Raw genomic sequence first — 15,889 nt, 5'->3', positions numbered from 1 at the left:
CAGGCCGTCGCCGTGAGTGCCCTCGGTCCGTCTGACCACACACAGCAGGGCCCGGGGCGCGGGAGTGTCCCCTTCCGCACCGTCTGCAGTTCGGGTACTGAATTTGACCATGTAGAAGTCGAGGGCAAAAAACTAACGGGTGTCCAAAACCGTGCGCATCGTCACGGTGCACAGAAGTGGAGCCGTGAAAGAAAGCGCAGGCGAGGCCTTAAGGAGTAACATACAGCCAAGCCCCGAGCCTCACTGCTCGGGTTAGACAGCCTCTGGTCCCTTACATGCCACTTCTCTCTATTCCTCTCCTTCTTCGCACTTAGTAAACCCTTGAAGACCAAGGGTCTGAAAACAGGTGCTCCGGAATGTGAAAAGCAGATACAACAAACCCCCCATGCAACCCAAAAACTGCACAGTTCAGTTTTTACAGTATTCTAGAATTAATGAGACAGCAGTAACACATTTGTTTCATGGCTCAGGAAAATGGGAAGGCAAGGAGGAAGATCCATTTTACACCCTTCACTTCCAATTGAAGAACAAACTGAGTTGCAGGAGCCACTGTTAAGCCCCTGAGTGCATCTACTACTTTCTGTACATGCAGAGTTATGCTGAGGAAGAAAACCAGGAGGACATCTAGAAAGCAGCCCTGACTTTGAAAGCTGGAATTTATATTACATATGAGATCTTGGAGGAGCTTCAGAAACAAAATGGACTGAAAATGCACACCACCAGCAATAAGGTACAGATTAACAGTTGGTGCTTGTCTAAAAGGGTCTGATCAAAAGAGATCTGAAAAAAATAGCAAGTTAGAAGGGAGGTGACAAAATGAGGATGAAGATACTAATAAACGAGGATGGGAACAGGACAGACATATGTACATCATCATTTGTATAGTATTCCAGAAGCTGAAAGATGGGCACAGTATCGACACTGATAGCGTGACAAGGTGAACTTTGCCAGAAGAAATGTACTATCATGTTGACTGGAAACATTTACAGAACAATATGCTTATAAGCCAGTGATTAATAACCATGTGCAACTTCAGAAGACTTCTATAAAGTATCTTTAATGACTTGGTTCATGCCATTTTAAAAACAGTCATTTTCAAGAAGAAAAATCAATACATTTGTATTGACTTTGCTTTCCCATTCTTCTTCCCATCTTTGCTAATGGTTTGGCATCCATAGTATGTATAGTCTGATGCCTGGAAAGACTTATTGAAAACTAATCCCAAGTTTCCAACTTGCTAATTATAGTGCACAATTACTGTGGACTTCCCCCACCATCTCCCTACTTCAGTATTATGAACAGGAAAAACCAAAAATAACAGAAGGTCTGTGAAACCTCTCCAGAACACCAAAGACATCCTTAGCAATGGGTTTTTCTCATCAATAGGTGTGGCCTGTCTCACTTCAAAAACTGATACGCAGTCATGCAAAGGATGGAAGAAAGTCACTGGAAGAGGGTGGCTCTCCTGACCTAAAAAGCTGTGTAACCTGTCCCCATGGCAACTCAGCGTGGGCATCTTTGTTATACTGCTGTCCTTGGTCTTTCCTAAGGAAAAACCTTCACTGCATCCTAGCATGACTTCTGCAGGTAGGTATAAATGGGAAAAACTTTTGCTCGTATTTCTTATGACCCAAGCTGCATTTACTCACCTTTATTAAATAAAGACTCTCTGCAACTGTGCTCAGTAAAGTGTCATTTAACCAGAAATCTCATCTTCATCAAAAGCTTTGAGTTCTTCTAAATAGCTGGATTGGATCTGTTTTTGACAAGGCCACACACAGAGTCCTTTTAAAGGAAGATGCCATATAATAGCTAGGTAAGTGGATTCTCAAAACACATCCCCATCTCTTAAAACAGACAGGAAAATGGGCGTGACAAAATTATGTTACACTATATGCGGTATATACAACCTGAAAGACTGCGTCTCAGTTTTCCCTATTACTCAGTTTAACAAGATTCAGTAAAACATGGAAGCAAAGCACCAATAGCCATCTTTTCCCAAGTCCTTCAAGAATGTCTCAGCATCTCCTACAGGTCTTCAGGTCTCTAAAGTTTCTTCATTTGCCCCACAAGTGTCTACCACACAGATTAAACAACTGGTCACTGGGAAAGCACGGACTTTGGAGTTGGCTATCCACTTGTCTGTTTCAGTATTATATTCAAGAATGTGCCCTAATCGACCAACACCCTGAAAACCAGCCAGGACATAAACTACAGATCCCACAGCGGCACACTTCACTGTTACACCTTTCCATGGCATTGGAGACACCATCTTCCATTCATTCATCTTGATATCGTAATATTCGACATTATCGAGGCCACCTACAAAGAAATGAGAGAGATAACTGCTTCTTACAGGATACTGCACAGACTCAATGGTAGAGCATACAAACACTTCGTTAAACTTAGTCTCTATTTTCAAGGCTTAGATTAAAACATAAATCCTACAGATTAAAAAAAAGAAAATGCGAAGAAAGGCCACGTGTTTCTAAACTGGCAGTTTACCCTTCTATATATATACCCAGAAACAGAGAAAAGTAAAAAGTAGACTGGAAGGGGGATGTGTTGTGTAACACAGTTCACATTTTACATACTCTATAGAGATTCCAGCATATTACTTCATGAACAGAAGAACTAACAGTGCTGAATTTAGGGAGTTGTGGCTAGTGACTGAAACTCAGGAATCCACCTGAAACTTCCCTGTAGCGAGGACATTTTATTCCAGAGCGGTCACCAGTACCTTTACCTAAATTGGTCATTTACCAATAGAGTAGGTCTCTCTTCATGGTGAGATTAAAAACATGGAAGTTTAAAAGCCCAAGTCCCTTTGAAAAGGGCTGAAGGAATCACAAGTTATTAAAGAAGAGTAGATTCTGTGACTAAGATTTACTTCTTTGGGAAATAGGCTAGTAATTACGTTTGGTGATATCTACGTACCTCCTGTTACCCCTATTTAACAACTGTAACATGAATCACAGTTTTCACTTCCAGTCCTGAACTATTAGATCTGAGAGATTAAGAAACCTTTCTGTAATGTTAGGAGGTACAAGTATTTCACCCTAGGTATAACTGCCCCATTAGATTACAATAAGAACAATTAATCAGGCTACAGAACATGAGCAGCAAAATCACACTTTAACTGATTGGTCCAATAGCACACACTTCTAAAATGAGCATTCGGTGAATACACTGGCATTTTGCAAAACAGCAGCTCTGCCTATAACTGGTTGATAAAATGTTTGCACAAAAAAATTGCATCTACTGATTTTTTGGCGTTAGTAATCAATCATGCTAGAATAGTTTCAGTAGCTAAAAGACAAGCTATATTCTAAACCAGCATTAATCTGAAATCCAGTATTCCAATTCCCATTAAGTAGCGATCAATAAGCCTCAGAGCTGAGAATCTTCAGTTTTGAAAAGCACCTTCAGAAATGCTGTGTCATTAAAACACAATTCTCCTGGGAAATACACTATTATTATTCCAGCTAAGACTGGGAGATAGGCAGATCCTAAGGGACTCGCCCATGACAGCAAGTCATATTTCAAAACAAGGGCAGTCAAAAAAAATTCTGCCTTTTTCACCACTTTAAGAGAGCTGACTAGCTTTAGCACTTCAGACTGAAGTTCCTAAAATTGCAGCTACACATTTACCTATTTCAAAAGAATGCAAAAAAATCTCTCAAAATATATAATCAATAGCAACAACAAAAAGTTATCTTTTATTAGATGACTGGTTTAGCCATATTAACTTCTACAGGACTGTCATTAAGAAAAGGGGTTGAAAAATAAGACGCAGTGAAATAGGGAGGTGAAAGAAAGAAGGCTACAATGATGTGACAGCAACAGGATGTGTTTTATGGGACCGCTCAAAGTTTTTCAGCTGAATGAATAGAATGAATTCTTTGCAAAAGAATAAAGTCCCTCCCTGAAACCTTGTGTGACCAGCTACAGAACGAATAGAATTAACGTACCTAAGCCATTTTGTCCACCCACAGCAAATATTTTGTCCTTTACAAACACCAGCCCATGATTCTTTCTGGCTTCAATCATTGGACACAGCTCAGTCCACCTGGAGAAAAAGAAAATCAAACAAAACAGTAAAACTCACTATAGAGATCCTAAAAATAAGCATAAAACACAAAACCAAAACCTAGCACTGGGAAAATTTGATATGGAAGCAAGCAGCTTCAGAAACTCTACTTTTAAGTAGAACTACAAATAACTGATTTGTTACCTGCTTAACTTGGAAAACTCCTTACCACGCACAATTCTTCATTTCTACTTCAGTTATTTACAGAGCGAGCAAAGCCACAAGTGACCACGAATAGGCAGAACTGACACAGTACGTACGTTTCAGTGGCTGGATCATAAACTTCACAGGAATTTAGGACTCTTCCAGAAACATTGTTTCCCAAGCTTCCTCCACATACATAAATGAGTCCATTGGCCTCTACCATTCCATGGCTGCATCGCTGAGTCAGCATGCTGGGCTTTGTGTGCCAGCTCTCTGTTCGCGTGTCATAGCATTCAAACAAATACAGTGCAGAATTTCCTTAAAAAAATAGAAACCCACCAAAATGGCATTAATTTTTATGGCTGTCTTTCGAGACAAGAGTCTAACAGTAACTATCAAATTGATACTCTGTGTGTTAGTTCGAAAAGGGAAAGCTGCTTTCCCACCTCCAAAAGCAGAACTAGCTAGCTTGAAACTTGGGGCTATTCAGAAAGTACAGACTTGTAATTATTTTGACTCTTTTGTTCCCAAATATGCAAGTAAGTCTGTAAAATTGCTAGTGTTTAAAAACAAATGATGAGGATTTTTTTTTTTTTAATACGGGGGGTGGGAACAGAGAATGAACAGAGATGTATCTAAATTCCCGATCATATTGTCATCATCTCATGCTACTCTCACTACTTGGAGGAGCTTTCAGATGTGAAGATGAAACCAGCTTTGTAAACTCAGCACAGATGCACACGAGTCTGTTTTTCTCTCTAAGCAATGTGACTTGCCCAGGTCCCAGAATACTGGTTGCCTTTGGAGTTGGATAACTTAGGTCACCACGAGCAACTACAAGACAGCTACCCCTCTTTTCTTTCTTCCTGGGGACTGGTGGATACTTATTTTTCAGGAAATGCAATGTCTGTGTGCTCCTCCATCAAGGGCCACTAAAACTATTGCTGAAATCCAAAGCACTTTTCCTAGTGAAGACAGATGGGAGCTTAAGGCCTGTGGCTCAGGTTACTAGCTGAACCACAGCCAAAGCAGAGAAGGCTGGATACAGCGTTCTCGCAAGAGAACCAGATCCTCCTCCCCTTGGTTTCACTAGACATATTCACCTGGAACAGTTAAAAGTGCCCTTTTTTTGTGCCTCTTTTTCCTTGGCTTTCTATTTCTAAAAGAAGCGCGTCGTGCCAGCAGCACTGGCTGCCAGCTAGGGATGTGAACCCTCCAAAGAGCGCTACGTTTCCAGATGCAAAACACAGGAGCAGACTTCTATAAGCTGTGCGTCTGTTTACTCCTACCACGTAATTCTCAACAGCATAAAGAACTGTACAGGGCGGGACTCCTTGATGTAAATACACATCCTTATTGTTCTGAAGTGGCAGAAATTCTCATCCATGGCAAGTACAGCAGAACTGACTTTAACGTCCTTTTTTAGAAAAGGTAAAAGCTTCCCTTTCCAGTATGCTGTTGGTATAATGCTAAATATTTTTCCAGCATCTAAATCTAGTGGAATAATTTAGTATGCTTAGGTTCCAAACTGCTAGCTATTGTAAATAAACCAGTTCTCCCATCAATTCAAGAAAGGGGAAGTGAACCCTGTTTTCTGTAATGGACCAGCACAGTAATTTGTTTCCCAAACTCCAATCAATGCAAAAAAGACACACAATTTTTAGATTTATCTACAGCTAACTTCACTGCAGCATGTTCTCTGATTAATGGGTTTTCCATAACTGCCTGCTCCAAATTAGGAAATACTGGATTCAGGATAGACAGACTTTTCCAAATAAGCAGTATTCATTGGATTCCAAAATCGTCGTCCCTGGCTGCTTTTTTTTATTCCAAAATAATAATAAAAAAAGCAGCCAGGCAAAATAAACTGTGTTATTGATTTTTAGCTCTTCCTATTCCTCCTTTTTTAATATTTGTGGAAAGCAAAGTGAAACTGTGCAATGATGTGAGGGTAGATTTAACACAGAACTCCTCAATTAAAATGCCCATTACGGAAAATGTACTAACTAATTACCATGTCTTAGAAAATAAATGATGCAGCCAAAGACTGCATCTTACTCCCTCCTGAACTGACGTGTGGGAAACTACGAAGAAATGACAAGGTTTTGTAGGGGGTTCCAGTCTTCCCAGTGCAGCCTTAGGTGAGGCTGTTTCAAGGGATGGGAAAGGCGCCGTTTCACGCTGACCACACTAGGTGGCAGCGAGGAACTGTCCAAGCTGCTGCTCCAGGAGACCTCTACCGATGTTTTAGAAGTCGGATAACATCATCACCTCAATGTCACAGCTTCCCATTAAGTGACTTATCAATGGGAAGCACGATTACGACTTTCTTCTCTGCTCACCTCCCTCTGCAGCAAGGCAGAACTCGAAAGGATCTACTAACAAACTTCTCCCTGGATCTAGCTTGGGGGGTGTCTGTGGCTCTGTTGGGTTTTGTGTGGATTTTTACCCAGAACACAGATTTTTAAAAAACTGTGTATTTTCATGGATATAGCAGACCTACATTTTGATGACAGTGAATTGAATTTAGGAAAAAAAGCATTTCAAGGTGTTGCTGCAACACACAGCTTAAGTCACCCACGAGGTTTCTTGGGGAGAAAAAAGTCCCAATGGTCTTAATTTTTTTTTTTTTTTTTTATTACTATGATGAGTAGTATCACTAGATGATTAGTACTGCTAAAGAAAGAAGTATTTCTCCATTTACTGAAGCAAGCCAACAGGAAAACTAACAGAAGACAGCTTCTGTCATTTGACAGAAAAACCTTTACAGGGCCAGGTTTGACTTCACCACCACCAGCAGAAGTTTCAGCAGCTTTCCATCCCCCCGCCCCCGCCCCACCTTTTCATTAGAAAACCCAAACCTGATTCAGCCTGAAATATGTTGTTTACAAGGAATGCCACTGTCAAAATGCAGCTATTCTGGCCATATACTGCAAAGAATTTTAAACCACACTGAGTTCTGGGCATTTATAGAAGGCAGCTAAAAGCAAAGTGGGACTCCCAAAAGATGTTTGCTTGCCCCCCCCGCCTTAACTCTTAAGAGTTGCAGTCTACTTTATCCTCTAGTTAATGGAAACATTCATCATTTCCATCAGTGAAACCATTTAAAAAACACAACAGAAAGAGGTTGTTGGATTGTGGGCAGGATAAAATCCTAAGTCAGGGAAAACAAACTCATTAGGCTAACATGGCAACGTGCAGTTTCTTTTCAAGAGTCATGCAAAAACCAGAAAAATTTCCAGGTATCTTTGTCTGTGCTTTTTTGTTGGTTTGTTTTAAAGATTTTTAGTGTCTTACCCACTTCTGAACCACCAGATGTATAAATTTTGCCCTCAGCAGCACAGGCTGCAAGGCTATCTCGAGGTGTTGGAGGTCCTAGCTTGGAATACCAGCTATCCTTCACCACATTGTAGCAGTCCATTCGCTTTATAGGGAAGAGCTGGGAACCACCCAAAATATAAACTACGTTGTCCCAGAAGACACAAGCTGCATCCCTGCGCTTTTCAAAGGGACATCGGATGTCTGTCCAGCTGTAATCCTGCATTACAAAGAACAAGTAATGTCTAATAGATTATAACACTTACCTGCACAGCGCGTGTTTTTCAAACAGAGCTTTTCATAGAGATTTAGATATGGTCAGTTTTACAGTTCCTTTTCAAAACAAACATGAATACTGTGTACTGAAGAACACTCCTCAGGCGTACTCTTGAAAAATTCTTAGACACAGACATAGTTAGCAGCAATGAACCATGACATAGGAATTTCTAGTTCCTCATGCCCTGTGTGCACCCAGTACAGCTTCCCTGAAAAACAGATTTTTTTACCCCAACAGAATTGACCTTCTGCTGCTATCACATCAGAAACATGTGCATGTGATCAATAAAATAGGACTGCATTTTCTTTTATAGGATTGGATATCTTACATAAAGTAACAGATTCTTTCTAAAAACAATAAAATACAGAATGTACCAAACAAAGGCGATGGAAAAAGAAGATAATATCCAAATTGACAAGCAACTCAGTTAAAAAGATCCGATACATACTTTATTACCATGACAACTAGAAGCTTATTTACAGAATTTACAAAACACAAATGATCTATAGCTATCCACAGTTGATGGCATGGGAAATAGGGTCATGTTCAATCACAAATACTGGCAGTCATGTTGCCTAAAAACTGATTTTGCATGGATTGGCAAAATCAGTGAGTATCAAATATGGGTAGTAATGCTACCCAAAGCCTTAAGAACACCAAACTCAGCAACTGATGGCAGACCAGGATAGCATACAGCACAAGAAACACTTCTTGAGTAATAGCATCTCACATATTCCATGAGTGTAGCTCTTATCCTATACTGAACAGGAAAGTATGGGACCTTAGCTATTATCTGTGCCACCTCAAGATGGTCTCGCTCAACCTGCTGAATGACCTTCATTGTAATGGTTCACACAAGACAGTACATCATTACATTTTCTTAGCAAGGACATACTTCAAACACCTTGGTCAGTGAGGAAGAACAGCGACTCCTACATGGGGGTTCAAAGAAAGAGAGGCAGAGCATGTTATAGTCCAAAACATCTTACAATCCTTTCTTGTAGCATCCCCCATATCAAGAAGAGCTGGCAGGTGCATGTGGCCCTTTATGGTGAGAAACAGGTCCTGGGGCATCCTAGAAAGGAAAGCCATACTACAGCATGGCAAAATAAATAGCTGCATAAATCTTAAGAAAATGTCTTAGTGCATTGTGCAAGTTCAATATATTTTCTAGTTCAAACTTCTGGCACTTTTACAAAAAAATCCCGGTGTTTTCCTTTACTGTTATAAAGGGCTGTGATCTGACCAACTTCTATGGCTTCAATTCATATCTACCATTTCATCCACACCTTCCTTTATCAAATGAAAAACCATAACCTGAGCATGCTCAGCAGTGTCCTCCTCTTTCAGCCTGAGGCAATTTAGGTCATTCTCTTGTAATGCTCTCCCATGTTAGTCTGCACCACATAGAATTGATTCCAGTTTATACATTCTACTCATTTAAGAATTATGCAGAAGAGTTGCTTTATGCAACTTCTGCTTTATGCAGAAGAGTGAAGATCCACACAGCCCTGGGCAGGGGCAAGCCTCATTTTTGGGAGACTGAGCGGGGAAAGAAAGACCAAAATAGGTATATGGTGACACCTTCCCTGCTGATCTTTGTTTTCAACAAATTGTGATGTACGAAACCAGAGGCAGAAGCTGTCCCTTTGTATTTAACAGTTTTTGAAAGGCTTTTTCCTTATTAATGAATTTAATTAATCACTTACTAAAACTATCTGAACTCCTAGCAGATCCTGTGACTAGAAAGGCACATGTAATTACGGGCCATGTGAAAAAGTACCTCCTTTTGTTTAACGCTTTTCCCTCATTTTCGGTTTATACCTCCTCTTCCAAGTTTGGCAGGAAAACCAGCAGACATGCCTATTGTGGACAACCTCTGCACTAACAGCTTACTGACTACAGCTCTGTCTCCTCAGAAAAGGTATGCTGGTTCCCTGTTACTTTTTACTTGTCATTGCTGGATTTTGTGCTGTTAAAATGTTAGAACTTCCAGATGTTTCTGGTCACCAGAGACAGCAATTTCAAAAGAATAAGTATATTGCCGCCTCGAAATCCTAAAGTCATGTATAAATTTTTATGAATAAAATATTTGTTTTATGACAAAAGTTCCCCCCCAAGTTGGGGGAGGAGGGAAAGTTTTTTAAAATATTCTGTGCAAAATTCAACAAGAAAATACTTCCTACCACTGTTAATAGGATTTCTAGTAGTATTCTGAAAACAAACATCTCCATCAAGATAGTGCCAGATTGTTCCACAAGTTTTATGCCCATCCGCATCTGTCCTGTTGCATCATTTTGCTCTCTTGAAGTACATGCATTAATAGAGTATCAGTGCAACAAAGACAACAAATATAGACTTAAAGTAATATGGTAACAGTCTCAACAAATAACACACAGTATACAATCCATTCTTTAAAGAACCCTTTCTGACAACAAAGAAACAAAGATCAACATTACAGCCTAATTTTGCATGCAAAGCAATCAGTTGCACTAAGTTTTATAGTGTTAAAATTATTGAAATTTATATCACAACTGAGAAAATATTTTCAGGGGAAACATAACCTTTGTTTTGAACAGTTTTAGCTGATATAAAAATTTCATTGAAGTATTGAATTAGTTAAAATCAAATGTGGTCACTATTCCGTCAGTTCAACAAACAAAATTTGTATTCTTTCCCAAGTACCTAACCTTGCAAAAGTACATACACAACCTTCATTCTCTGCTCTGTGACACTCCCATCATCTTTTGATGAGCAAATTCAAGTGAGTTAAATGTGATACAGTCTTTGCAGCACTGGAGCCTTACATCTCACTTACTCTGCACGCACACAATGCTAATTCAACAAGGGTTCTGGATCCTTGGTTTGTTGCATTTAAGAAGCTAGTGTCATGGTTAAGGATCAAATGGAGATACCCAAGCAAAACATCCAGAAAAGGACCTTTAAATGCTGGAAACAATGTAAAAGCTATTCCACCAAGACAGGACGCGCTTGGCTTAAGCATACCCAAGAAAGCATGTAAGCACTAGGGAAACATTCAAGGAAGACATGCTTGTTAGAATCAAGCTCTCCAATCAGCCACTTTTTTTACCTTCTTCCCTGCTCCCCTCCTACCTCTGCCCATTAATCCACATGCAAGGCCATAAGCTTGATCAAGAGGCAGTTATGCAAATTTTTTTCCAAACTTCATTATTTTTTGTTGTTATCCCTGGACAAACAGTTTATGAAAAAAAAGGATCTGTTTTATCCTGTGCTTTATGTAGACTTACATAGATACAAAATCTGTAATCTACAGATATATAGATCTGTTTGTCCATAAAACACATTTTTTTGCAATATTACAGTTTAGGTCTGACTAAAGATCATCTAACTACATATATTATTTTGTTTTCAGTTGTAAATCTTTGCCTGTCGCTCCCACTCAACAAGAAGCAAGATTCTTATTTTTCAAACAAAATTAAGTTTTTTGAAAATATGTGGTGACAACTGGAGGGGGGGGGTATATTAGTTTATAAGGAGTGATGAAGCAATAGCCGCCATCTTTTGAGTTCTGATCACCATTGACATTAGGCACTTAAGGAATTTAACCTATCAGGTTGGTACAGAGACCACGCACATGCTATCCAGATAATACTATTGCCAATTAAAGACCGGGACAGTAAGTTTTAAATCTACTTGCCATCTTGCCTAAAATTAGCTTTATTCCAACGTAAGTAATTGGAGATTAAAAGAAAGAAACTTGATCAGATTTCCTTCTAATAAAAGAAAGGTCAGAGCATATTGGGTGAATTATAACTTGTTAAATGCCAAAACCAAGTAGCTGATCAAAGCCTTCCCCAACTCAGACCTTGGAAAGAAAAGAATTATCTGCTCTGCTCCCTTCAGCTCCTCACCCCCAGCTGGAGTACTGCTTTCTTTCTTCAGTGTGTATATGAAGAAAAAAGATGATCATTACTTAAGAATTTGGAATTCCCAGTAAAAACACATTTTAAATGTCTCAAACTAAATCAGCAAAGCTGGTAGGTTTTTTTCCCAGACTTGGGTAGTGCTCAAAGAAGGTAGCTTCAATTTTATCTTACATAAGGGAATGTGAATGATGAGTTCAAAACACACCCCAGGGGCTCTTCATTCTCAATTAGATTTGACAGGGCTCACAGACTAAAGTTCACAGAGATGACACACAAAACTGTTTGAAATTACAACAAGCATTTAATATGCTGAATTAGAACAACCAGAATTTCTGCAACAAAGTATTACATGTATGTGATCTCATAACTTAAGAGAGCCCTGATGTTTACGTAGCAATTTTTTTTCTTCTATTACTGCATATGCTTGCCTGGTAGAACAAAGTGTGGATAATCCTTTTGCATGCAGCTGATGTTTCTAGATCATCTAGTCTGCACAGCTGAAATATACACCATTCCTGTAGCTTGATTTTATTCAGGAAGCATGGAAACAAATTTCAGGCAAAGCTTGCTTGCTTTAAATAGGCCATCGCTAAGATTTTTCTTGTAGGAACTTATTCTTTTCCACTTACAGAATACTTGGCTCCTTACATACTCTTAAGAACTAAAAAAAATTGTGAATTATTGGGATTTAGAATTGTTACATATTTACAATAAATGCACCGAAAAAAAGCCTTGGACTCTAAACCAGGATTCTACACTAACATACAAGTCAATAACGTAACTTATGCTAAAAAGAAGTTGCATTGAGTTATTCTCTGAACACATACGTACATGCACGTGCATACAGATGTTCATATACTACTAACCGACTGCTTGACCTTTTATTTAGCGCTAGCTGAGGGATGCACATAGCAATCCATTAGCAACGCAGATGGATTTATCAGAACTCCATATGTCATATTGCTAATAAGCAATCACACAATCATTCTATTAAAAATTAAGTACTACATCTAGGTACACATATTTTGAAATACCTAATTAACCGTACTTTTCCAAGTGTATGCCCAAGAGGCAGAGAATACATCCTTCCTAATACCATTTTGTAGGTGATTATATCTCAGTTAATATCATCAGCAAATAAAACATGGAAGATTACAAACAGTGAATCTTAATGCATTCTGAGGTAACGATTACCTTTGGATTAAAATATCTGCAGGACTGGGGCTGTGAGCCTCCAAACAAAGCAATGCGATAATCATGTTTTTTTCTTCTTGGCCGTGTACCTTCCACTAACTCTTCTCTGTCTTCTGGGGAAAGTAGATGGTATCGCATCCCACCTGAAAGGAAGACAACAACTGATGCAGATCTGGTGTAGCTCATACATGGAAGGTAAGTCTGTCTCATTGAAACAGGCAAAAGAAAGAAAACTCAAAGAAAAATAATGTCAGAACTGGGAGCATAAAGAGGACTTGACTGCAATGAGGAGTCAACCATGCCTGCATCTTCACCCCCCAATTTCAGATTAAGAAGGTAGGCATCTCCAGCACATTGTACCACTTTCGTTTTTAGCTTAACAAGGCAAAATATTAGTTACAACAGGTATAAGAAAATAAGCATTCTCCCAAGAAACATTCCAAAGAACGCAAAAATATTAGTGACATTACAGGTCACTAAAAACCAGACAAACAAAAATCCTTATTTCTTAAACAACATACCCAACTCCATGTCACGTAAGAAGTACGACCGAGATATTGACGGTCAGCAAATACTTACCAATGTATAGGTTAATGTGAATCTTGTTCTTTGAGACTGAAAGAAACAGTTGTGTACCTTTTTTTAGATCTATACTAAAATGAAGCTAATTAGTTAACTGCTACCAAGATTCTAAAAAATTTTTTCCAGAGTATTTATTAACATCTAGGATTTTCTTTCTTACATGATAAAATTTCACAAATGGTATCTAAACACAAAAGCAAAGCTCGTTCCCTATCTTATCTGCACCTTGAGAAGGCAACTGTCTGTAGGTTCAACAGTCAGTATGTATTAGAGATGAAAACAACACAACGTATGTTTAACATCCTAATTTGCTTAGGGAAGTTTTGCAATATTCAAAATTTTTACATAAAGTATTTATTAATTTTCACAGGAACATGAACAATATACTGAAATTATTAGTCTATCTCAAAGGCACACTAACAGTTCCAATTATCCTAACAACTCATAGGCAAAAATCTCCATTCCATTACTTGTCATGGAGTTTACGTCATTTGCTGGGAGAAAAGAAATGAAAGTCACACTCTGTTACATAAACTGGGCTTTATTTACAAGTCAATCTGCTAATCCAACTTCAGCAAAACACAGCATCCTAGAAGGAACACAGTCAGATTAATTTAATGCAAAACCTGTTGTCAGAGCATTTTAAAGCAATTTTCAAAAATTCCAGGCATTTTTTAAATTACACAGAACATTAAAGATTTCAGCTAGAGGTCAACTTACTGATCACCATTTTAAGGCATTCTGGGTTATCCTGAATAAGTGGTTCAGCTTGAACTGTTTTACTTAAGAAGTTCTTTGATATAAGAGGAAATCGGACTTTAGCAAGAATATCAACCATGTACGGCTGGCGATTTGGCTCATCATACTTCAGCCATCTGACTGCTGCATCATAAACCTTAAACAAGACAGAAGGGAAGAAAAGGATACATCACCACACAGTAAGACAAGTAACTAAACCTTAATGCTCAAAAAATTGGTTCTTCTACACTAACATTTTTGTATGCGTGGATCCACCACCATCTCCCAAAAACCCCCAAAAAACAACTATCCAAATCCCAAAAGAGACAATGGTCAGACATTAAGTAAAACAAATGCACACACACAGAATAAAAGCCAACTACAAACTTCTAAAAACACCCATTACTTCTGCTATTTTTTCTCCTCCAAATGGGAAGCATGAATCTGCAATTCATCATTTATCACAGTGAGTAACTCCTGTACCAGGTTAAGTCCAATATGCTTCAAGTTCCATGCCATAACACAAGTAATACCTCACCAGAAATGCAGAAATAGCTTCTGCTTGATATAGTTGCCTGAGCTGACAAACAGCTTCCATTACCAAATCACAGTCTTGAGGATCCAAATATATTGCTATTGTTGTGTCTTAGGGGACCATTTAAATTAATTTTTTTAGCTGCACCCTTCTGGAAACTTACCATTCAGAGATCCTCCTCTCTACAGGAAAGGGTAATGGGTTTTCTTAGGAGGCAGGCAGGACAGAACAAGGAAGGTAATCAAGGAATCTGCTCTATTTATGATTGCACTCTGGGTCAAACAGGAATGAAGTGAAAATCCCATATTTCCTATATACTGAAATACTTCCATGCTGCCCTCAGACATAGCAAGCTTACCTACTATGCTGCCATTTCCTAGCTGCCACGAACTTCATTACAAGCAATAGCACAGTCAGTAGGTACTCCTACTGTAACTGAAACTGATCCTACTGAAGCTGAAACTGATCCCAGTGATCAGTGGTGAGCAATCAAGGTATACTGTAGAAAAGCATTTAATGGCAGAACTATTCAGAAGGACTGCTAAACCACCTCAGCTATAATTCTGCAAAAAGACCAGGGAGCAAAGAAATAAAAAAAGAGAGTAAAGAAATAAACAAAATATTTAAGGCTCAATTTCTAAGGAATTTCAACAGAACGGCTAGGAAAGGAATATTGTATCCCTTCATTAACAGAAATATTATTTGCATACAGGAAAAATAGGACAGCTGGTAAATAAAGCTAACTTCCTTTTTCTGCTAAATGTAAACATGCTTTACACCAATACAAAAGGGTATAATGTCCTGAGAAAAAATTCTCGTGGGAAAATAACAGAAGACTGGTGAGAAGAATTGTAAACATGTTCAAGTGATTTGCAGCTGGGGTGTAGAAAAACACATCATACTAATTGTTGTTTAGATTTCTGTGCTTTAGAACATCTGTGTTCAGATAACATAAACCTGTGACAGACTTTGAGGCACCTTATCAAACACGCTTGAGATTCCTGACCTGCTGTGTGAAAGATCAAACTGCAGTGGAAAACTATGCCTGCAAAAATCCTTGATATACAGGCTAAAGCAGGAGGTTCGAAAGCTTTTTCCCACTC

At 38.8% G+C, this 15,889-nt stretch overlaps 1 protein-coding gene across 1 annotated transcript in view; it reads right to left on the bottom strand.

Moving 5' to 3' along the window:
• Positions 1–1,902: 1,902 nt before the first annotated feature.
• KLHL7 (kelch-like family member 7) overlaps positions 1,903–15,889 on the bottom strand; it is an 18,998-nt gene continuing 5,011 nt past the window's right edge. Inside the window, exons 5-10 of the mRNA XM_010135678.1 lie at positions 14,234–14,408; positions 12,932–13,074; positions 7,532–7,772; positions 4,351–4,552; positions 3,972–4,069; positions 1,903–2,322 (exon numbers count right to left, since the gene is read on the bottom strand). Coding sequence (XP_010133980.1) covers positions 2,039–2,322; positions 3,972–4,069; positions 4,351–4,552; positions 7,532–7,772; positions 12,932–13,074; positions 14,234–14,408 — 1,143 coding nt within the window. The 3' untranslated portion in view covers positions 1,903–2,038. The remainder of the gene's footprint in view (positions 2,323–3,971; positions 4,070–4,350; positions 4,553–7,531; positions 7,773–12,931; positions 13,075–14,233; positions 14,409–15,889) is intronic.

This window comes from Buceros rhinoceros, unplaced genomic scaffold (assembly GCF_000710305.1).
Source record: "Buceros rhinoceros silvestris isolate BGI_N320 unplaced genomic scaffold, ASM71030v1 scaffold33684, whole genome shotgun sequence".
In the NCBI taxonomy this organism is placed as follows: domain Eukaryota; kingdom Metazoa; phylum Chordata; class Aves; order Bucerotiformes; family Bucerotidae; genus Buceros; species Buceros rhinoceros.
The sequence above is the reverse complement of the archived record's forward strand: the minus strand, read 5'-3'. Positions and strand labels throughout refer to the sequence as shown.